The 25385-nt window shown below is 34.9% G+C and overlaps 2 protein-coding genes across 2 annotated transcripts in view; both read left to right on the top strand.

Annotated features, from left to right (window-relative positions):
* LOC129948258 (ATP-binding cassette sub-family F member 2) overlaps positions 1-25385 on the top strand; it is a 380395-nt gene that overhangs the window by 232227 nt on the left and 122783 nt on the right. The gene's annotated exons all lie outside the window — the stretch shown is intronic.
* Positions 3762-15614, top strand: LOC129948261 (vitellogenin-1-like). Its single transcript, XM_056059192.1, has 5 exons — positions 3762-3916; positions 14002-14260; positions 14371-14630; positions 14706-14841; positions 14937-15614. Exons 2-5 carry the CDS (start codon positions 14017-14019, stop codon positions 15488-15490), a joined length of 1194 nt encoding a protein of 397 aa, XP_055915167.1. The 5' UTR covers positions 3762-3916; positions 14002-14016; the 3' UTR covers positions 15491-15614.

Raw genomic sequence — 25385 nt, forward strand, 5'->3', positions numbered from 1 at the left:
AATAAACCCATTACTAATTAAAACATTAACGAGATCACGGAATAATTTTGCGGCTTTCCTCAATTTAATCTCTGCAAAATCGTAGCGGTATACTATCAAAATAATAATAGCACATCAAAAAGTATGACTGCTCCACTTTTTTTTGTAACTTAGTGTATGTTGAGATTCATTTTTAGTAGTTTTTATTTTTTGTAACAATTCTGTAACATGGATTTGTTTAGTTTAACCAAACTTTAATAAAAGTTTTCTCGAAAAAATGCAACAAGCTTGAAGCTTATATATCGTCCTGGCTTTTTAGGTAATGAAGGTATCTATAACCATCTGTTGTTTATAAAAAAACAGTGGGCTTTTTGACGTATTAAGTTCCAACTCAACCGCCCGAATGTTCGGTGTTTTGCAGTTAATTAAGCCAAAATTAATTAAACCAGACTTTTTGGAGCTTCAACAATTTGCTAAAAAATAATAAACTTTGGCAAAATTGCCATAGAAATCGCGATCGATTTTTGAGCAGAAACAAAGACTGGCTTGACAGTTTCCACTCCTTCTCCGACAGCATAAAAAGTGTGATTGGTGCATCGAGAAGCCAAGTACACAAATAAGCGTGGAATACGGAAAAAAGAATTTGTAGTGTGTTGCAAAAAAACTAATAAACATAAAGCTGACGATTTGATAAGGACAATATAGCTTGACAAGCTAAGATATGCTGCAGATCTGTCAATACTGAATTCATCCAGTAATTTAAAATCAGAGAAAGAAAAAACAGAGACGTCCTTGCATTATACCTCGACGTTGATCTAAGGGAACGAAAATATGAAATATTAAGAAAAACCGTAAACTTTCTGCACAAGGACTGCTTCCCAAGTATTTGTGCACTACGGCAAACTAAGGCAGGTATTCTTCCAAAATGCGAAGCTACTGAATCATTAGCGGAAGTCGAATTTCTGAATATTGTGGGAAAAACGGTTAGAAGCGTTTGCAAATTTGTCATAATAAGTAAAGACACAAAAGCTAAGTTAATTTGTAAATGGGGATTCGATGGCAGTGGTACTCGTAATTATAGTGCGTACAAGCTCAGATATTCTTATACTGAAAACATCGACGAATATTTGTTTTTAATAGCATTTGTACCTTTAAAAATAATTGATATTCAGCCCTATCACAAATTCCATCGTAGTTGAAAATTCACTCCGTTTCCCGATAAAACTATAACAAATTCCATTCGAAGTGGAATCGGAATGGAAAATCTTTTACGATTTTAGAAGTTCGTAATGATTTCGAATGGAATGGAATGGAATGGAATGAAGCCATCTTTTTCTACGACAAGTTATTTGAGTCGGACAATAAAGCTGTACATTTATATTAACGAAAATGTAAGTATTTATATAATTTCGTTGGTTTTAAATAAAATTTTTCATAATTATAAAGGGCAAAAACAACAAACAAGGCTCAATACCAGAGACTTTTTCAATTAATGAGTTAGAATCCAGATTTGGCCCAAGGATTCACAAAGCTGGCAAAAGAAGAGGTTCACGACTTTTGGGAAAAAGTTAAAGTAGAGCTGAATTGTCTTGGGCATTGGTCATTTAACTCAAATGGATTGGAAGCATCTCTGAAGATTTTTCTCTGAACTTTGAGTTTTTTCATCTCTCGACAGCTTCTGCGCCGCTGGCAATAATTGTCAAGGCCAATGAATCCATGTTGATTAGATATTTGTTTAACTTATTGAATACGTGCAAAAAGAGCTTCCTTTTTTTCAAACTAAATTTTTTAAACTCAAGATCACAGTTTCGCTTACATATAACAGCTTTGACATAAGACAGCTGATTTCGAAAAAAAGAATGAAAGCGTTCAATGTGGCAATGCTTTTTTGGATTCCACTCGGATTTTGTGAAGACAGTTTGTCGTAGATCGGGGCGTAGATGTCAGAGCGGGAATTTTTTACGATGGAATTCGTGATAGGCCTGATTGCTTCCAGTGCTTCTCTTTAGGTAAATAATCTTCCTGGATCTACGTTATATTGTAGGCCTGTCAAATTTATATTTAAAAAAGAATGTCTGGATCTTGTAAGACGGAAAGAGGCTATTATGCAAGCGAAAAATATGAGTCTTTCTGACCAAACTAAAATCATAGCAGGGCAAAGTTACATTATTTTATATGAGTTTCACATTACCATGGTTGATAGGAGCTTCCTAGTGAAATGAACACAGCCAAATGCTTTGATAAAAAACCCAATGAAGAAAACTATCGTTTCGGTCTATCGTCTCTACGTCTTTGGATAAGATCATTCGAAGGTTTATTGCACATCTCTTATAGGCTGCCCTTCAGAAGATGGAGGGTTCAAGGAGAAGAAGACAAAACTCGTTTCCAGATTGAAAAGAAGCGTATACAAGCCGAATTCAAATGGAAAATGGGACTAACTGTTAACACTGCTTGGACATTCTTTTCTGATTCACATAAAAGTTCCGCAAAAAAACAACAATCAACCAAAATTTGATTCAAAAATGTTATATCATCTTACGTGTAATGGCAACAGGAATTGACATCAATTTCAATAAATTTAATATACTCATTTGTGAAACAAGAGAAATGTATTTGGATCTTTACGGATGGTACAATATTCCCTGTACATTGCAAAACCTGTTTTTTCATAGTATAGATTCAATGAAAAGTTTTCACATACCAATTAGAAAATTGTCTGAAGAAGCTCTTAAAGACTTGCACAAAACTTTCCGCAGGACTAGGCTTAATCATGCAAGAAAATCCTCAAAAGCTAACAACTGTAAGAACATTATGAACCACTTACTACCTTTCTTCTCAAAGAAAATTTAAAAGAAAACCCAAAAGATACGATACTAATATCAAAAAATATATAATTAGTAAAAAAAAAAACCATCACAGTTTTGGAAGTCACGCCACAGGCCCTCGATGACGACGCGAAATAAAGGGTTCACCAAAAGTTTCCTTTACCCACTATTTTGGAAAAAAAATGTGCACGGCTTGAAAACTTTGTTCAAAAATAAGTCCATTTATTTTGAAAGAGCAAACCTTAGTGAGTTTAAATCAAGTGAAAGCTTTGAAAAAGATCAACTCCGAACAAATTGTTGCCAGATACAAAATCGCTCGTCTACAAAAAACCAAAGTGTAAGTAAGTCCATGTATCTTTTTATATTTCAGTATATTAAGTACAAACAAATATTTAAACTTCCCAAATTTACCCTACGTAATTAAACAATCGTTATTTTTCAACCTCGCAATTATAGTTCCTGAAAGCATCTTAGTCCATGCTCTACAACTGCATATGGATTGTATCAAGGTCAACATTTAATTCGACTGCCGAAGTTAAAGTACAAATAAAAATTTAAACAAAATATAAAACACAATTCAACTTCAACTCGAAAGTGATGTAAGGCAAACCGGACAACTGAAACGTGACACTTTATAACCAAACCACAAACAACGCTCTCTCTTATATGGAAAAACATTAAAAACATCAATTCATTCCTCATTCTTCAAGTCAAAACGTTCACACTTTTTTATAAATTTAATTAAAATTGACATACGACGATTGATATTATCAACATTAAGTACATCAACATCGTAAACAAAGTAAGAACTCGTAGCAGTTCACAAAATAAAATATTAAAATGAAAAAACAAAAGATGTTTAAATTAATCATTCTCATTACTATTCCGAACTTAGCATCCAGTGACGTTCGAATCGATATCCACTTATAGACATTTAATTCACATTCTAGTCTTGACCATAAACATGCCGGCTGGAAAGAACAAAAACAATCACTTTAATTCGAGTAACTATCTGGTACTGCATCCAGTTATCGTCGGGGATTAATTGTGAAAAGTTATCGTTTTACTTGAGCTCCTATCTTGGATTGAAAGATTTTACCTAAAAATTAACGGTACGAACGGCTTTTCAAATCCCTTTAATTACAATTTTAATATCATTTAAAGCTATACAAATTTAAGAACTCTACTGTGATGATTTAAGTAAAGAAAATATGTGTACAATTTATGGAAAAACATAATTTAATTGATCGTTATATTTTTAAGTTAATTTTAAGAATTTTTAAGAAAACAATGTCTTAAAAACTGTGTTTTATAGTTAAGTGCAAAAATGTTATGGGTTTATTTGTATTTGAACTTGTATTTAAATAATTTTGACAACAAAATTTTTTCATTCAGTACGTATGGAAATTAATAAGTGCTTAATATTACTTTAATTAATGTTGTGTTTTTGTGTAAGCTGTTTAAAAATCAGTTTGGTTATTTTCACTGGAAATTCGCAATAAGGTTATATTTCAAACATATTGAAACAAAAAACGATTTTAAATTGCACAAACATACAAATGCTCATATATGTACAAATGTGAACATAGGAAGAAGTATTAAAAATAGCCCCAACTAAACTTATTCCCAATTCAAATCTCTACAAATCATCCAAAATCCTGTATACAAACATTTTAACGTGAAGTAGTGCTCTCAGTTTACTTTTAAAGGGGTATTTTGTTTTTAATTCACAAGCACTCAAGGGGTTATGAGTTCCCTTTAAATGTTTATATCTAAACACAGTGCGAGCGTTAGGGAAGGATTTAAAAGGAGATTCCGGTGCACATTGGTCTTAAAGTTCTGAACATCAAAATAGGAGGGAAAAACAGAGTTAGCCAAAGCATTCCACATTCTCGATGTGCGATTTAAGAAGGAATCTCTATACTTGACAGTACACCCAAAATTGAGCTCAAGGGTTAACTGATGAGCATTCCTAGAAGTGCGAGTTTTACGGCTGAATTGTTTAAGGGGTGGAATGCAACTGGCTAATTCGACAGAACATTGTTTGCAAAAATATCTATAAAACAACGAAAGGCATGAAACATTGCGGCGGTGTTCTAGCGATGTAAATGTTTCGATTATAGTTCTGTCGCCTATCATTTTTAAAGCCTTTTTTGAATTCTATCCAAGAGATTTAAACTTGTTTTGGGGGCACCTGCCCAGATATCCGAATTATATTCAAGTTTTGGACGAATGTAAGCTTTGTAGATTATAGCCAGATCAGAAGGGGTGAAACATTTCTTGCATCGTCGGAGAAATCCTAAAAGAAAAGAACTAATTAGTTTTTTCTTTCTGTTATTATACAAATCATAAAACTACATAAATAGAAATGTGATTCAAAGGATTTTCCAATAAGAGATTTCTTGGAAACGTATGACATTTTGGTCTTTGAGTTCTTGTGATTAAACACCTTTTTGTTTGCGGCCGAAGATAAGCGTTATAACCAATTCAAGACCTTAATTCATGAAGATGGAAAATTTCATAATTTCTTAAAAAGGATATGGTTATCGTTTGTTACTGTTAATGGTTATTTCTTTTAGAGAATAATACGCATATAATAAAAAGTATAAGATATTTTTGCCAAAATGTTAGTTAACAAATTGGTTTATGTCCTTGGCAATCAAATTATACGTTTACGTGAATTTTTGATTGTTTTAATTCAAATCCGACTCCAAAATTACTGTATTACATCAGGTTTTTGAGATATTACTTTTTGAAATTCGAAAAAAAAACAACATTTAAAAAGCTTTTTGAGGTTATCTACATTCATGAAGTTTTTTTTGTATTAACTTCCCATAGGAAGTTATTGTAATGGGTCCAATTTGTCAAATTGAAAATTTTGACATTTCTCGACGTTTCAAGGTTCCTAGAGCCGAAATAAAAGATTTTTAGAAAGATGTCTGTGCGTGCGTGTGTACGTACGTTCGTTTCGTCCTCCAAAGCTCAAGAACCAGAAGAGATATCGACTTCAAAAATATTTTGTTATACAGATAATAAGGCAGAAAGATGCAGAAAGGGCTCTCAACAAAATTGCGAGGGTGGTTTTTTTACCATAGCAGTTTGAAAAAAGGTGAAAATTTTGGTTAACCTCAAATATCTTACGAACCAAAAACGCTAGAGACTTGAATTAAATTTTATATAATAAACTGTAACGTGATACCAAACATGTATATTTTTTGAAAAAAATCAATATAACGGTTTTTTTATAAATCAATAAACCTGAAAAAAAATGTTGTCACCTCTAAAATTTTACGGCTGAAATATAATTTCATCTCTAAAACAATTTTGTGCAATGAAAAATAATGTTTTTGACATCTGATAAAATTTTGAGAAAAATCGAATTGACAGTTTTTTTATAAGAAATAAAAATCTAAAAAAAACATTACTTAAAGTTCGTAAAAATTGAATATCGATTGAAATATCTATTCAAAAACTTGAAATTTGGGCATTAATCTTATTTTATCTTATAAGAAATACTGTTTTCAACATTTCGAAAAATGTTGAGAAAAATTGAATTGACAGTTTTTTTACAAAAAAATAAAAAAACTAAAAAAAATGTATAAAAGTTGGTAAAAATTAATTTTCGACTCAAATATCTTTTCAAAACTTTGAGATATTGGATTTAATTTACTTTTATCTTTCAAAAAATATTGTTGTCATCATTCAGTTAAAATTTGAAAAAAATCGAACTGACAGTTTTTGTACAAAAAATTAAAAACCGGAAAAAAATTAACAAAAGTTGGTAGAAAATGATTTTCGACTCAAATATCTTTTTAAAAATTTTAAATATTGGCTTCAAAGTAATTTTATCTTATAAGAAATATTGTTTTCAACATTTGGTAAAGTTTTTAAAAAATTCGAATTGACAGTTTTTTTACAAAATATAAAACTCTAAAAAAAATTAATACTAAAATTTGGTAAAAATTTACTTTCGACTCAAATAGCTTTTCAAAAATTAAAAATATTAGCTTCAAACTTATTTTATTTCACAGAAAATATTGTTTTCAGGCGGACGGCAGAATAAGCCATGTCATTATTCTTAAGAAAAGAAATATTGTTAATCAAAAATGTTTGTTAATAAAGAAGTTATCTATCTATCTATCTATCTATTCAGTAATTTTTATATAAAAATCCAACGGTCCGTTTTTTCATAAAAAATAAAATCTTAGACAAACAAAAAAATAGACAAACTTTTAAGCAAGACAAATCGACAGGAGGGATAGGAAGTTATCAGTGTGAGTCGCATCCCAGCCTCTTTTTTAATTACATTTCTGATCGCTCTCCAAGTCTATAGCATCTATCTCCAGTATTCAGTTGAAATATTTGTAGTATTTCATCAAATTATCGAAAATTACTTATAAGTTCCTAGTTCCAACCTGTCTCACATACAAATATTTTAAAGCAACTCTAAGGCATTTAGGCTTAAATGGTTTTAACCAGAAAAAGGCAAAACGGATTGGAATTTATTTTTAAATTCCCATAGGAAGTTATTGTAATAGGTCCGATTTGTCCAATTGCACATTTTGACATTTCTCGACGTTTCTAGGTCCCTAGAGTCGCAATAAAAGATTTTTAGAAAGATGTCTGTGCGTGCGTGTGTACGTCCGTCCATAAGTTCGGGACGTTCTTTCGTCGTCCATTACTTAAAGTTGGTACAAATTGGATTTCCACTCAAATATCTTTTCAAAAACTTGAGATTCTGGCTTCAAATTTATTTTCACTTATAAGAAATATTGTTTTCAACATTCGGAAAAAATTAATAAAAGTTGATAAAATTTGATTTTTGACTCAAATATCTTTTCAAAACTTTGAGATATTGGCTTAAAATAAATTTATTTTTATAAAAAATATTGTTTTTTTTTCAATTTTTTGAGAAAAATCGAATTGGCATTTAAAAAAAAAATAAAAACCTAAAAAAAAAAATATTAAAGCTTGGTGAAAATTTACTTTCGACTCAAATATCTTTTAAAAATTAAAAATATTGACTTCAAATTAATTTTATCTCACAAAAAATATTGTTTTCGATATTCAATAATTTTTGTATAAGAATCAAACAGTCCGTTTTTTTATAATAAATCTACAAAAAATAGTACGCAAATTGATTTTCGGATCTCGATATCTCTTAAACTAATTTTATGTATTCAATTTGTATTTGTTTATATAAGAAATAAAAACTTTTAGGAAATGCTACTAAAATTGGTAAAAATTTGTTTTCGACCAAAAATCAAATTAACAAAACTAATCTATTTCATTAGATTCAAAATATTGTTGGTAATTTTAAAATTTTAAAGAATAATTCAACTGACAACTTTTTTAACACAACACGAAAACCTACAAACTTTTAAGCAAGACATATCGACAGACGGGATGGGAAGTTTTCAGTGTGGGTCACATCCCAAAATCTTTTTTTGTTTTTTGTAACGAATCCGTCTTTTAAACAAAGTTATGACATCAATTTTTTGAAATATATCGAAAAAAAAAATGATGTTAATACTGTTGAAAACGTGTGTTTTTTTAAGACAGACAGACAGACAGACAAATTAAAGTTCGGATTCGAAATCAAACCTACAAATTAATTAAAAAACACATCAAATTCAAGGTTTTTAAAAACTTCATTTATAGTCAAATTTAAACTCATTATCAAAACCAATGAGAACTTCCAGAAACTGAGTAAGATCGTATAGTTATTAAAACTGTATCTGAAAACAAGGATTTTTACTTTGCAAAATAACCTGACAATTTATTGTTAAGAACTATGTTGTATTTTACCTTAGCCTTAAAAACCATTTTTGCATTTTTTAACTATTATTTAAGGGGCATATGCGACGGTGGCGTGCTGTATATAAAGAAACTTGCTTGTCATAATCTACAAGTTAAAAATGTATTGTTATCACCAACTGTAAAAGAAAATTGTATAATTTTATTCAATTCACGTAACTGCTCAAAATTAATTAAACCGAAGATAGTGTCTTCATACAAAAATCTTGCAAATCATTTCAAATTAAAATTTTTGTTATTATTTTATTGTGTGACTTTAAAATACAAGCCAAATTATTATCAAACTACGACAAATTACAAGTAAAAACTTGTAATTTTCTGGAAGACATCCAAATGTGTAAAACATTAATTAAAACCTACGTCGTACTTCGTAGCCAATATTTAGATTTGTCTATATGTTTTTTTGTTAGTAAATTAATTTTAAATCTATCAACCAGAAGTTCAAAATAGCTACAATTGATTAATGTCTTAGTCATGTTTTTAAAACATGTTTTGTTCAAGCACAATTAGTGCTTAGTAATTGTAACTAAATTATGCTACTTTATAAAAAAATACTTATGGCAGTTGGAGGTGCGGTGCGTGGCGCGAACTGTGAGTAATTGTCATAAATAATAAATTTAATTATCGTGTGAAATGAATATCATATTACAATGGCATGATAGGAATACAGTCAATTGTTTAAAATTTAATTGCAGTTCACATTTTTCTTTAACTTAGTAAATATGCACGTAATTGTATTTTTCTTCAGAACAAGTAACGATTAAATATTTAAACCATGTTTTTAATGCATGCATATAAAAATATAATGCTATGCCACACTAGTTATGTTCTAAGACATTAAGTTTAAATAATTAAAAAAAAATAAACTTAGGTTCCTCCACAAGTGGTACGGCGGCCCATGATGTTTGTTTAAGCTCTAAGTTATTTCTTGTACTTAATAATATATGTATTATTCTAATTTAAACAATTTCATATCAATAGATTACCCATGATCATAAATAACATCTTTCATAAAGTATAACAAATATGGATTTTAAACCTATCAGGTTTTATGTTTTCGCTATCTGATTTAAAAAAGCTTTTTATATTATAAATATTTTTTAACTGGTAAATTGGACTATAAGTATCACAGTTATAATTAAGGTGGCGCAACAGTCCGTTGAGAGCTAGAGATAGAGAGTGACTTACAACTCTCAACCATTTCTGGAATGGAAGGGACCTACAGTTTTTTAAGTCGAATGCGAACGGCTAATTTGAGAAAGAACTTTTCATGACAACAATTTGTCAATTCCTCGAAATAGACAGTACCCGTGAAAAAAACTGTAGATTGCACAGGCAGGGATGGAACTTGTGTAAAACTCATCGTTTTACACTTGTCCGTGCTTATAAACAAACGAGTAAAATTGCACAATTCCCATTTAAGGTCGTGTTGAACTAGTTCACACACATTTCACATTTTTAAATAAAGCGATCAACAGCGGACCAAGATGGCCTTCTTGCGGTACACCAGAGTTTTCTACGAAAATTACAGGAATTAAATTCAAGACCTGTGGCATTACAATCCTCCGATGTCACCCAAGAATAATGCAATTTTCTTAACAGCACAGTTTGGTTTAGTTTGCCAAAAGCCATACTGAAGCCCGTAAAAATACAATCATTTTTTAAATTTCCTTTGAAGGCGACAATACAAAATTTGGTAAATTCAAGTAGACTTGTTACTGTTGATTTATTTTTCAAAACCATGCTGATTCACTGCTAGACAAAAAAAACAACACTTATACCTTCTTAAAAATGGCTTTTAAGTCTAAGTTAAAACTCAAAATATCTCTTAACAGTAAATTGTACGATGATTTTAAAAAGTTCGAATCTTTTTCTTTTAGGGACAATTTAAAGCATTTATCTTACTTAGTTTTTGGAAACTCCCATTAGCTATGAGAGTTTTGACTTTTGGAATTAGTTTTTAGTGTTGATTTCGAGTGACAACTTTCATTTTAACTTTTTCAACATTATTTTTATATGTCTTAGTACTCATACTTATGTATGTATATCAAAAACTTGATATAATATAATTGTTTAGACAACACATTCGTTACAAGAAAAAAAATTACTTTTAAACCGTTTTGCCCTTTTTTAACTTATTTACTACAGTCCGGGGCGGACCTTGGCTTCAACCAACATGCGTCTCCAGCCAGCTGGGTCCCTAGCTAGCTGTCTCCAGTTTCGCACGCCATGTTGGTTGAGGTCCTTTCCCACCTGGGTGCGCCACCAGAGTCGCGGTCTTTCTCTACTGCGCCGTCCTTCAGGATTGGATTCGAAGACCTTCCGGGCTGGAGCGTTGATGTTCATCCGCTCAACATGACCTAGCCATCTAAGTCGTTGGACTTTAATTCTGCTAACTAGGTCAGTGTCGCTGTACAGCCCGTACAGTTCGTCGTTATATCTTCTCCTCCATTCTCCATCTATGCGTACGGGACCAAAAATCACCCGAAGAATTTTTCTCTCGAAGCATCCTAAGACGCTCTCATCTTTCTGTGACAGGGTCCAAGCCTCAGCGCCATAAATGAGAACCGGGATGATTTGTGCCTTATAGATGGTGATTTTAGATGCTCGAGAGAGGACTTTGCTTCTCAATTGCCTTCTAAGTCCAAAGAAGCAGCGATTTGCAAGAGTTATTCTTCGTTTGATTTCAGCGCTGGTGTCGTTGTCTGTGTTAAAAGCAGTGCCTAGGTAGAGAAAGTCCTTAACTACCTCAAAGTTATAGCTGTCCATGATGACGTTTTGTCCAAGACGTCGTTGTTCAGTGTCCTGTTTTGATGATAGCATATACTGGGTCTTGCCCTCATTGACCACTAAACCCATCTTCTTCGCTTCCGTCGCAATACTCAAAAACGCTCCACTGACATCACGCTTTGATCTTCCAATTATGTCAATATCATCTGCGTATCCGAGTAATTGGATGGACCTTTGGAAGATTGTGCCTCTAGTGTTGACGGTTGAGTTTTGCACAATTCTTTCCACGACGATGTTGAAGAAATCGCATGACAGTGCGTCGCCTTGTCTAAAACCTTTTTTGACATCAAATGCATCGGTTAGATCTTTTCCGACCTTGATAGAGCAGCGTGAGTTCTCCATCGTCATTCCGCACAAACGGATAAGTTTGAAAGGGATGCCAAAACTAGACATTGCTCGGTACAGCTCTTCCCTACAGATGCTGTCATACGCGGCTTTAAAATCGATAGATGGTGGGTATCGATTTGAAGTTCCTGGGTTTTGTCCAAGATCTGCCGTAGTGTGAATATTTGGTCGATAGTTGACTTTCCTGGTCTGAAGCCACACTAATAAGGACCAATCAGGTTGTTGACGAACGGCTTCAGACGTTCACATAATACGGCAGAGAGGATCTTATACGCAATGTTAAGGAGACTGATACCTCTGTAGTTGGTGCAATTTAGAGGATCGCCTTTCTTATGTATCGGACACACTATGCTGAGATTCCACTCATCGGGCATTCTTCCGACCATATTTTGCAGATGAGTTGGTGCATGCTCCCTAGCAAGTCATCGCCTGCTGCTTTGAATAGTTCGGCAGGGATGCCATCAGCTCCAGCAGCTTTGTTTGACTTAAGTTTAGATATAGCTATTTTCACTTCGTCAAGGTCGGGTAGGCAGAATTGTTGATCTGCATCGCCGTTATATAATTTGGAGAAGTGTTCTTTCCATATTCTCAGCATCGACTGCGGTTCTACTACGATGTTCCCCTGATCGTCTTTACAGGCTTCGGTTCGCAGCTGGTACCCTTGGGAGGTTTTTTTTACTTTTTGGTAAAATTTATTCATTCCTTGTTGTGACATCTCTATCTCCTCGATTGCGCGCTTCTCATGCTTTATTTGTTTCCATCTAAGAAGCCGGTGTTCCTCTCTCCTCTTCTGCAGCTCTGGTCCTTTGTGCAGCGCCGTTTTTATGCCTTTTGTTTCGCTGCGTGCGCTTGCCTTTGGTGTCTTCATTTTTCTCCTCTGTTGGGGCATGCGCGCATTTTAGGCTTATGTTTGCGAATTTAGACTTGATGCTGATTGTCGTGATGCACTCGCTCACACTGTTGAAACTCAAGTGTTTTTGCCTGGGTCTAGTTCCAACAACAAATCCACACCCAAATAGACGCTGTCTTTGTTCTCGGTAGCAGTCGCCGTAGTATATATCGCAGTCCTTTAGTTTGCGTTTGCCCGGTCCATCCCATCGCACTTCTTGGATAGCGGTAATATCTGCCTTGCAGCAGTTTAGGCCTTCCGTTAATTGTTCAGCTGCACGTGGTCTGTTAAGGGACCTAATATTCCACGTACAGATCCGAAGTTCGTTGTCCTTATTTCGTTTGCGTGGGTTGTCAACAGTGAATCCGTCCGTTTCCGAGGCTTGTTGGTGCTTCGCAACTAAAGGTAAACTAATTTAGCAAAAATGATTTAGGGTTTCATTCTGATTTTTGTAAGACAAGTGAAATCTAACAACTTTTAAAGTTTTTGAATTTTATATTAAAAAAAGGTACTCCATAAATTAAGCCTAAAAGCCTTAAGCCTTATATACATGTTTTTTTTTCGAATTTTAAAAGGTGATATCTGAGAAACCCGATGTTACACATTAATTTTGAAGCCGAATTTAAAAAAAAGTGCAATTTTAATTCCAGTAAGTAAACCTTGTCGAAAAATGTTATTTTATGTGTTTATTTATCCCTTTCAATGGATCGGTTTGAGGAGCGCGTATTTCAATAAGATAGGAAAGTGACACCGTCAAAAAGATCTATATTTGTTGCACATTTCAGCATACATGATGGTAAGCCCTTTAGTTCTGGACTTAAATTGACGATGATAAGACCCAAGTGGGTAAATTATTCAGAGCTTGAAGAGTTATTTGTCAAGTTAGAATTTGATGAAAAAGAATCTTCATAGGCACTGTGAAGACTCTGTACTACACTCCAATGTATTTGCCCATTTTTCTTAAAATATTTATCATATATAAAGATTTAAAATCTTCTATATGCTGTATTAATTGAGGACATTCATAAAATAAATACAAAGTATTTTAAGTGTTTTAGTTTTTTTTTTTAATAAATTTAAAGTGACTTCTTTAAAACTAATAACGTAGTTTTTCAAAATGTCAAGAACAAATACGTGCGACCCAGCTGGGCATTTTACTATGATTTTGTGTTGTTTTTTTTATTGGTATAACATTTATTTGGCGGCAAAATCAATACCTCAAATAAATTTGTATAATCAAATACATTCATTTCATTTTCATACATTCTTATAATAAAATAAAATTATAGCAAAGTAAATTTTCAATATCAAAACTACAATTACAATTATTACAATACAATCATTATAATATTTCAGATTAACTGTACAAAAATGAAGCAAATTAGTGCGTGGATAGTGTGTCTGCTCCTGCTCATCCATGAAGGAGCTCCAAATCCTCGACCAATAAATTTGGGTTCAGTTGGAAATGTCTTCACATCGTCGAGAGACATTGGTGTCGGCATTGTTAGTAATGCAGGAAAGTTTCTCCCAACACCAAAAGGACTCTTCGAATCTGGGAAAAATGTCATTGCCGGTTATCCATTTGAATTCGTATCAACATCGATAAATGCCATTTGTAAGTTAAACAAATCAATTGCATAGGCAAATAGCTGCCCTGCTCCGCCAACATACCTCCTAAATCCAGAACCTTCAGGTATATAATCTCTTTTCTGATTCTGGCTATAGGCTCCGCAGCAGTATCTACAAATGCAGTTATTCCCAAAATAACACCCGACATTCATAAAATGCAATTTCAACTCCGGACGCCATGCAAAAAGTACAGTTTCCCCCTGATGCATGCCAACGAGATGTGGAAAAGCCCAGAATTCGATTATAGAAAGAAAACAGTAATCTTAGCCACTGGCTGGACGACAACTGTCAACGAAACGGACACGATTTCCCAGATGGCTCAAGCATACCATTGCCGGGGCGATGTTAACTTTATCGTAAGGAAAACCTATCACTAATTCATTTCCAGGATATTTGTGCAGTAAATTGATTAATTCGCTTTCCTTTCGCAGGCGGTTGACGTTGCTTCCTACGTGGACACTTTATACACATGGTCGGCTCTCAATACGGAGCAAATCGGTGAAAACATTGGAAAGGGTTTGATGCAATTGAGTGAAATAACACCGTTGGAAAACATTCATTTGATTGGTATGGTTGTTGTTGTTTTTGTTTTTACTTAAGAACAAAAAAACTATGTGAGATGAAATCGAAATGAAGGATTTTTTGTGCTCTATTTACTACAGGACACAGTTTGGGAGCACACATTGTCGGAGCGGCCGGACGTACATTCAATTACTTGACCGGTAAGCAAATACCCCGCATCACAGGACTAGATCCGGCCAAGCCATGCTTCAACGAGGGCGAGAATTTATCTGGACTGTTGCGGGGCGATGCCCAATTCATAGACGTCATTCATAGTAATCCAGGTGTATTGGGCAAACGGGATCCCATGGGGGATGTGGATTTCTATCCAGGTGGATTGGATCCGTTGCCAACAGGATGTCTGTCTGTTGTTTGTGCTCATGAGCGTGCATGGTTGTACTACACAGAATCTGTTTATCCTGGCAATGAGAATAATTTCATGGCTGTACGTTGTAGCTCATTAACAAGATTAAAAAACAATAAATGTCCAGGAAGATCAATCCCGATGGGATATGCCTCACCAAACCATCTAAAGGGGAATTACTTCCTCGATGTTAATGGTGAGGCTCCATTTGGTATGGACGGAAATAAGGATAGAGATGAACGAAATAAGAACTGTGGACTGTGCCCGAATTCATCGGGAGAGCTTGTTTAATTTGTTGTTTATTTTGTAATTATTTTATTTATACATGATGTACGATATTAAACGCATGCATTATAATATTTTGCATAAGTTAACACTTGACGAATAATAATAAAATAATTTATAATCAATTTAATTTCTAGACAGTTTTAAATTTTAAAAAAGGATAAATTATATGTGTTGGTAACGTATAGAAAAATAAAAACAAGGTGTTTTGTTTCAGGTAGTACCCGTAGCATGATGGTTAGTGCGTTGGACTGTCATGCAAGGGGTCTTGGGTTCAATCCCTGCCTGTGCCACCTTAATTTAAAAAAAATAATTTTCGCGGGTACTGCCTCTTGCGAGGAATTGACAAATCCTTCAAGAGTAATTCTTGTCATGAAAAAGTGCTTTCTCAAACTAGCCGTTCGGATTCGGCCTAAAATTGTAGGTCCCTTCCATTCCTGACAACAGTACTCGCACACAGGAATGGTTGAGAGTTGTAAGTCACTAGGCCCTGGTTCACAACGGACTGTTGCGCCACACCATTTGATTTTTGTTTTGTTTCAGGTTATAATTTAAAATGCACATAGTTTAAAAAGTCTTCTCACATCTGCTTTCTTTTTGTTGATTCTGAAATAAGTATTTACTTTAACAATAAATTGAATAAAAGAATTTTGAAAATCGCAATCACAATTTTTTCTAGAACTTTTTTGTCAAAAAAGTCTAAATTAAGACTGCCGTACGGAGACTTTTTGGACAAGTACTCGTAAAACCATTGTTGTTGTAGTATTATCACAAATGGCCAAGAGATTTAGTATTTTCTTTTGATGTGGTGTATTTTTCATTTCTGAAAATATCTAAAAATGGAATCTATATGTAAGGTGTTTTTTCAAAAAAGGTTTAATTTTGGTATTTTTGTTTTTGTTTGTTTTTGATAATATACAGACTTATTTAAGATTTAAACTCAAGAGTTATAGGAAAATAGTGAATGATTTAAGGGGAGATACCGCTACACATTGGTCTTAAACTTTTAAACATCGAAATGAGAGGGGAAGACAGAATGCGATAAGACATCTACAAATGGAAGCAATTGACACCACGCTCTTCAATAATGCACTGAATAATGCATATTATCCAGTGCATTGGAAGACCGCTGTGGTTCATCCTCTCCCGAAAAAGGGAAAGAACAACTCCAACCCGTCAAATCTTCGGTCGATAAGTCTTCTTCCGAGCATCAGCAAAGTTTTCGAAAAGATCATTAATAGGGCTCTGACTAAGTGGGCTGCGGACAACAAAATAATTTCACGAAGGTTCATGCTGCGTCTAAACTCGTTTCTGATATCCAATGGAATAAATCAAAACAACAATGCACAGGTGCTGTTCTAGTTGATTTGGAAAAGGCCTTTGACAACCTATGCTTAGAGGGTCTTTACCTAAAACTGAGCAGGCTTGGCATAAGCAAGCCATTGTTGTATATACTTTATGATATGCTTAACGGTAGAAAGTTTGTTGTCAAAAGTGGCAATGTAACTTCTATCACAACATTCTCAATTAAAAATGGTCTTCAACAGGGAGCGGTGAATTCGCCGATTTTCTTCAGCATTTACACCAGCGATCTGATAGGTAGTCTTACAAAGGAAATTGCGTACGCCGACCATCTAATTGCGTACAGAACGGCCCGAAAGATTGAGGTTATTAGAATTCTCTTGCAGCGTGATTTCGACAAAATTCAGCGATATTGCGACGACTGGAAACTGAAAATAAATGTCCAGAAGTCAGAGACAATTCTGTTTCGGACTCCGTTGGCTAGGGCCACGAGGGATACGTGCAAGAACTGGCGCAAGATGGTCATCCATTAGCGAGCAAAAGTGTAGTGAAGTACCTCGGTATCTGGTTAGATCAGTATTTATATTTCGACATGATGAAATATTCGTCTCCTTGAAGAATATTTCTAGAGTTTTCCTTTTTTAAATTAAACAACTTCTTCGTACGTTGAACAAAAACAGAATAATACAAATTTTATTTCAAAGTCAAAACATATTTTACAAAACATAAGTGATCATATATAATTAGAACAGTAGATTTTATATAAAGTATTTTTCATTTGCAACATTCCCACTAAAACTTTATTTGATAAAATCTAAAAAATGCCCATTAATTTCGAAAGAGGTAAAGATTTAGTAAAAATGTCTGCAACCATATTGTTTGTATCTATTGTTCTTAAAGTGATTTGCTTATTAATAATTGTTTCTCTTACAAAATGATGACGAACTTGAATGTGTTTTGTACGTTGTCTATACGCTTCATTCATAGCAAGATCAATCGCTCCTCGATTATCACAAAAAATGTTGGTTGGAGTTAGGTTTGTATTAAAAATTTCTTCTTCAAGACCTCTTAACCACAACGCTTCTTGCACTGAGGATCCTAAAGCCATATACTCAGCTTCGCAGGTCGATAATGCTGTAGTTGTTTGTTTTTTAGATCCCCAAGAAATCCCTCCACCTTGACTGAGAAACACGTAACCTGTGATTGACTTTCTCTCATCGGGATCATTGGCATAGTCAGCATCACAGAAACCTTTTACATTAAATTCTTCTGACTTGAAATAGTTCAATTTGTAGTCAATTGTTCCTTTTAGGTATCGCAACACACGTTTAGCTGCCTTCCAATGTTCATGTCCGGGGTTATTGTTGAAACGACTGAGTAGGTTTACTGCATAACATATATCGGGACGAGTTAACTGTGCAGCAAACAACAAACTTCCGATTAACTCTTGGTAGGGAATTTTAGCCATTTCTTCTTCTTCTTCTTTTGTTGAGGGACTTTGTTCTTTGCTCAATTTCACATTGGAATTTAAGGGTGTACTAACTGGATTACATGATTGCATGCTAAAACGTTCAAGCATTTTTAAAATGTATTGTTTTTGATTTATTGATATTTTTTTCTTAAAATCATATTCTAAATGTAGTCCCAAAAAAGACTTTGCTGGTCCAAGCACTTTTAATTTGAAATTTTCTTGAAGATGTTCTACTAATTTATTTCTTGAAATTTCATTTTTCCAAAGTATAAAAATGTCATCTACGTATACCATCAAAATTAAAAAATCTTCAGAACCTTCGTCAAAAACATAAATACATTGATCTGTTTTCAACTGCTTGAATCCAAATAGTTTTAATACTTGAGTTAACTTCATGTTCCACATTCTTGACGATTGTTTAAGTCCGTAAATTGGCTTGTGAAGTTTTAAGACTTTACCTTCTGGTATATCGAGACCTTCTGGAGCTTTTAAATAAATCTCCTCTTCAAGATCACCTTGCAAAAAGGCTGTTACTGCATCTAAGTGATCAATATGTAAGTCTTTGTTCAGTGCTAATGATAAAAGATAACGCATCGAGTTGTATCTAATAACTGGTGAATAAGTCTCTTGATAATCCACTCCACTACGTTGTCCACATCCTCGTGCTACAAGTCTTGCCTTGTATCTCGATATTTCACCTTTTTCATTTCGTTTGGTCTTAAAAATCCATTTTGTTGTTAAAGCCTTTCTTTCCTCTGGTAGATCTGCTATAGTCCATGTCTTATTTTCTTCCAATGAATTAACTTCATCTTTTGCTGCTTCTGACCATTTTTTTGCGTTTTCACTGTTTATGGCTTCATAATAATTTTCTGGATCATCGTCACAGTGAACGTTATCAGCCAAAAAACTAACACATTTACTCCTTTTTGTTTGGTTTCGAATTCTTTCAGAACGACGAATAATTATTTCTTTATTTTCTGTTGGTCCTGGTATTTCTTTTGGTTGAGGTGGTATAACATCTGCGTTTGAAGTACTAGGTAAATCTAATTTAACAGAATCAAGATTTCCTTCTTTTTCATAACAGTTTCCCACTAAATCTTGATTTTTTGCTGTTTGTTCTTGGTTGAATTGTTCAGATTTTTCTGTTGCTGGGAAATACATTTCATTTTCTATAAATGTAACATCACGACTTATTAGTAGCTGTCTCTGGATTGGGTCATATAATCTATAGGCTTTAGTTGTTTCGGAATATCCCACCATAATACACTTTGTGGATTTCAAATCCCATTTCTTGCGTTTTTCCTTAGGCGTTAAAACCATAGCAATGCATCCAAAAACGCGCAAATGAGACAAATTCTTGTCTACGCCACTCCAAATTTCTTCTGGCAACTTATAGTTTATCTTTTTTCTTGGAATTCTATTAAGTAAATACGCAGCAGTGCATATAGCTTCTGCCCAATAAAATTTCTTCAAATTTGCATCTGCCATCATGGTACGAGCCATTTCATATAAGCTTCTATTCATGCGTTCCGCTTTCCCATTCTGTTGAGGGTTGTACGGAGCTGAAGTTTGGTGAACAATGCCATTTTCTGCACAAACTTTTTTCATATCAGCATTGCAATATTCCAAGCCATTATCCGTTCTTAATATTTTAATCTTTTTTCCAGTTTGATTCTCGGAAACATTTTTGAAAATTTTAAAATATTTAAAAACTTCAGATTTCATTTTCATAATGTAAACAAATACTTTTGATGAGAAATCATCAACAAAAATTACATAATACCTTGAACCACCAATTGAATCTCGTTCCATAGGACCACAAACATCTGAATGTACTATTTGTAGTACATCGGTCGTAGAACTTTTTGAATTTTGATAAGGAATCTTAGATTGTTTACCGAAAAGACATGAAATACATCGTTTTTCTTCCGAACTTCTTGTAAGTTCTATTCCTCGAGCCTTGACTTGAGATAATTTTTGAAGATCGTCGTGATTTGTATGACCTAAACGTTTATGCCATAAATCGGTCTTTGTAGCTTGAAAAATCTTATGATCCTTTCTTATATCAAGTTTATACATATTATGAACTACCTTAGCTGAACCAACCAATTTACCTTTGTGTAAAATATGACATTTTGAATCATAAAAATTCACAGTCAAACCATTCATTGTCAACTGGCTAACAGACAATAAATTTGCACATATTTCTGGCACCAATAAAACATTATGCAATGTAACGTCATAATATTTTTCGTTCAAAAACACTTGTAAAGGAACATTTCCTCTTCCAATGACTCTTAACTTATTGTTATTAGCCACTGTTACAAACTCTTCTGTTTTGAACTCTTGAAAAGTTGAAAAAATATCTCTATTTTTTGACATATGGGAAGATGCACCTGAGTCTATAAACCAGTTCGTTCCATCATCATTAAAATGTGCGATAAATGAACTGAGAAACCAGCTTGAACCCATACCACCATTATTCGAACTATTTATTTTCGATTTGTTCTTGCAAAATTTAGCAACATGACCTTCTTTGTTACATTTGTAACATACAACACGCTTTGTATCAAAACGACGTTCTCTATAGTCGTGTTTCTTACCTTTGTTGCTATACAGAGCTGCAGCACTTCCGCCGCTTGCACCTGCATCTTTATTGTAATATTCGTAATCTTGAAGTAGTTTTGTTTTTATTGCATCGCCAGTTATTTTTAATTCACTACTTTCCATTGCCATAATCATGGGTCTAAAATGTTCTGGTAACCCCGAAAGTAACAAACTTCCCACCCATTCTTCAGTTACTACCATTCCTATTTGGTTCAATTTTTGGGCAGTATCAATAATAATGTCAACGTACTCACTCATATTTGCACAATTTTCTAGTTGAGTTGTTGTAAGCTTCCGAAGTAAGCCCCATCGTCTTGTAAGACCGGAATCATCATATATTGAACATAATTTTGTCCAGATATCCTTAGCTGTTGATATTCCCTGAATATGCGGATATAGGTTTGGAGATATGTATATACAATATTAGTCTTGACATTGCCTTCTCTTGAATTTCTTGAGACTCTTCTGCCCCCTGGACCGCCTTCCAAAATCCTTGAAGCTTGAGAGCATGTTCGACCGTGAATTTCCATTTATGAAAATTTTCTCTTCCTTTTAGTTTTTCAATTTGTTCTGAAAATTTATCCATTTTTAAACAATATAGTTCTTAGTTACGTAAGTGGATGTAGCGAGGGCCCATAACCTGATGAAATATTCGTCTCCTGGAAGAATATTTCTAGAGTTTTCCTTTTTTAAATTAAACAACTTCTTCGTACGTTGAACAAAAACAGAATAATACAAATTTTATTTCAAAGTCAAAACATATTTTACAAAACATAAGTGATCATATATAATTAGAACAGTAGATTTTATATAAAGTATTTTTCATTTGCAACACGACAGACATATATAAATGCTGCTCTCACCAGGGCCAGAGGAGCCTTCGCTCTGACGAAACTGCTGTTTTTTAGCAGTAGGCTTGATCCCAGAGTGAAGGTAATTTATGGTTGTCCTGTGTGGTTCAACGTTGCCCCTTCCCAGATGGAGAAGTTTCGGGTGTTCGAGTGGCAGTGTTTACGACTCTGTACCGGCTTATATCGAACAGCCGAATGTTCTTATGTGCATTACTTTTCCAACGAGGTCCTATACAACGGTGCTCGAATCAACAGAATTGACAATTTCGTGATAAAACTCGTTCGAGGTCAAATTGCAAGAGCTGTGTCGTCGACCAACAATTTAATTTTCGGGGCGTTCTATCCGAACGACGAGTATTTTGAAAGTGCACGCTTGAGCGGCTTCATTCCACCAGATCCAGATGCATTCCTCTTTTTAGACAAATGCGGTCTGATACAGGATAGATTGGCAGTTCCGTTAATCTACCACCTCAGACGAAGTACAATCGGGACGTCATGGCACAAGGCGGAGCAGAGCTCCTTCGGTTCAGTAGGGCTGTGTCCGAGCGGGACCGAACTGATAGGGTGAAGCAGGAGAACCAGTTTTGGTGGCTTCAATCGGCACTTGATAGTGTGTAGTCGGGATGGGGTTTTAAGCCTTGGCCAGCTTACACACTTAATTACAAAAATAAAAAATAATACAAAAAAAAAGTAATACAGAATTAAAAGATGAACTAAAGAAAAAAAGGAAAATATGAAATAATGATAAAAAGGAAAACAAAAAATGTTAGATAGTAAGATTTGCTGTTGAGATTGTTCTAGTTTTAAGAAGTTTATAGGTAGATTAGGTAGTTTGAGTTAGTTTTGAGTTTTATATTAAGGACCTTATTTTAAGTAGTTTTAAAGTAAAAAATAAAAAAGGATATTGATATTAGTTTTTTTTTCAAATTTTCTGATAAATACAAAAATAAATAAAATTTAAATGAAGTAAAATAGATCTTAGGGCCGAAAGGCATTAGTTTTAAGTGTTATAGTTTAACTTAGAGTTTCCGTATGGGACCATTAAGTTAGTTGTAAGTTATGGATAATTAGGCAAGTTTTATGAATTTTTGCCTAGCTTTAAGATAGGTTTAAGAATGAATTAATAAAATGAATTAAAAAAAAGTGCGTTGGACTGTCATGCGAGAGGTCTTGGGTTCGATCCCTGTCATGAAAAGTGCTTTCTTCAATTTTCCATTCGGATTCGGCTTTAAACTGTAGGTCCCTTCCATCCCTGACAACAGTACTCGCACACAGGAATGATTGAGAGTTGTCAGTCACTAGGCCCTAATTCTCAAACGGACTGTCGCGCCACCCAGTTTATTTATTTATAAAGTCTTTTGTTGAGCATTAGAACTAATTTTCTCAAATGACACCAAGGAAAAAATTCTTAAGATGTTAATACAGAATTCCCCTTTGTCCAGTTTTGAACACCTCTTATCTTATCGACCTCATTTTGAACAGTGATTACAGAATGTTCACGATTTTTGTTTTACATGTCAAATGTGGTGTTTCCACTAAGGCACCTCTCCTTATCCAGGCGGCAGCGGACGAATTCTCGAGATAGAATCAACGATGGCGTCTACAGTTCCAGTAAGGTCGAACTACTTAGTGAACACCTCATAGGGCTTCTTCGACATATTCGGAGCCCAGGCCTATAAGGAACGGTCCTGGCCACGTAAAAACATCATAGTTTCGAAGCAACAACAAGCCTCGGATACGGACGGATTCACTGTTGACAACCCACGCAAACGAAATAAGGACAACGAACTTCGGATATGTACGTGGAATGTTAGGTCCCTTAACAGACCACGTGCAGCCGAACAATTAGCGGAAGCCCTAAACTGCTGCAAGGCAGATATTACAGCCATCCAAGAAGTGCGATGGGATGGACCGGGCAAACGCAAACTAAAAGACTGCGATATGTACTACGGCGACTGCTACCGAGAACAAAGACAGCGTCTATTTGGGTGTGGATTTGTTGTTGGAACTAGGCTCAGGCAAAAAGTCTTGAGTTTCAACAGTGTGAGCGAGCGCATCAAGACAATCCGCATCAAGGCTAAATTCGCCAACATAAGCCTTGTATGCGCGCATGCCCCAACAGAGGAGAAAGATGAAGACACCGAAGACATATTCTTCGAGGTCTTAGACAAGACATTTGAGCAGTGCCCTGGCTATGACATTAAAATTGTCTTAGGAGATTTTAATGCTAAGCTAGGAAGAGAAGACATCTTTGGTGGCATAATCGGGAGATACAGCCTGCACGACACCACCTCCGACAACGGATTCAGGCTGATCGATTTCGCTGCGGGGCGAGACGTTCTGGTAGCTAGTACGCAGTTCACACATCTCAATATCCACAAACAAGGGGACATGGAAATCTCCTGATCAATCAACCGGCAACCAGATTGACCACATTACTACGGCTACGATATCCCGATCCAAGCCAAAACAAGGAAGTACTGTGAGAAGATTCGACATTAGACGGCTACAATCGCCTGAGACTGCAATGTCCTTTTCCGATCAAGTCTCTAATAACACCTTACGGAGTCCTATGCTGCATGCATTAAGCATTGAAAATCAGTGGCAACATTGAATTGCAGCCATCAGAGATGCCGCCTCTGAAGTGCTGGGTTTCACACGGCCATCACAGCGAAACCCCTGGTTTGACGACGAATGCCGGCAAGCGCACGCAGCGAAACAAGAGGCATAAAAACGGTGCTGCACAAAAGGACTAGAGCTGCTCGCGAACTCTACGAGCAGAAGAGGAGAGAGGAACACCGGCTTCTTAGATGTAGAAAAAGAGAGCATGAGAAGCGCGCGATCGAGGAGATAGAGGGATGTCACAAGAGGAATGAGGTTTTTACCAAAAGGTAAAAAAACCTCCCAAGGGTACCAGCCACGAACCGAAGCCTGTAAAGACGATCAAGGGAACATCGTAGTAGAACCACAGTCGATGCTGAGAATATGGAAAGATCACTTCTCCAAATTATATAACGGCGATGACGAACCGAATTCCGCTGTAAGGGAGATAGAACCACTCAACCTCGGCGACGCAGATCAACAATTCCGCCTACCCGACCTTGACGAAGTGAAGATAGCTATATCTAAACTTAAGTCAAACAAAGCTGCTGGAGCTGACGGCATCACTGCCGAACTATTCAAAGCAGCAGGCGATGACTTGGTACGGACCATGCACCAACTCATCTGCAAAATATGGTCGGAAGAAAGCATACCCGATGAGTGGAATCTCAGCATAGTGTGCCCGATACATAAGAAAGGATACCCTCTAAACTGCGCCAACTACAGAGGCATCAGTCTCCTTAACATTGCGTATAAGATCCTCTCTGCCGTATTATGTGAACGTCTGAAGCCATTCGTCAACAACCTGATTAGTCCTTATCAGTGTGGCTTCAGACCAGGAAAGTCCACTATCGACCAAATATTCACACTACGGCAGATCTTGGAAAAAAACCCAGGAGCTTCAAATCGATACCCACCATCTCTTTATCGATTTTAAAGCCGCGTATGACAGCATCTATAGGGAAGAGCTCTACCGAGCAATGTCTAGTTTTGGCATCCCTCTCAAACTCATACGTTTTTTTTTTTTTATAATAAACACACACTCAAGGGGATATTACTACCCTTATTA

Source organism: Eupeodes corollae, chromosome 2, assembly GCF_945859685.1.
Source record: "Eupeodes corollae chromosome 2, idEupCoro1.1, whole genome shotgun sequence".
In the NCBI taxonomy this organism is placed as follows: Eukaryota; Metazoa; Arthropoda; class Insecta; order Diptera; family Syrphidae; genus Eupeodes; species Eupeodes corollae.

Excerpts from the sequence above, each read along its gene's own strand:
- LOC129948261 (XM_056059192.1), top strand. The coding sequence starts at position 14,017 with ATGAAGCAAATTAGTGCGTGGATAGTGTGTCTGCTCCTGCTCATCCAT. Across the intron at positions 14,631-14,705 it reads GGGGCGATGTTAACTTTATC|GCGGTTGACGTTGCTTCCTA; the intron begins GTAAGGAAAACC and ends TTCCTTTCGCAG. Across the intron at positions 14,842-14,936 it reads GGAAAACATTCATTTGATTG|GACACAGTTTGGGAGCACAC; the intron begins GTATGGTTGTTG and ends TATTTACTACAG.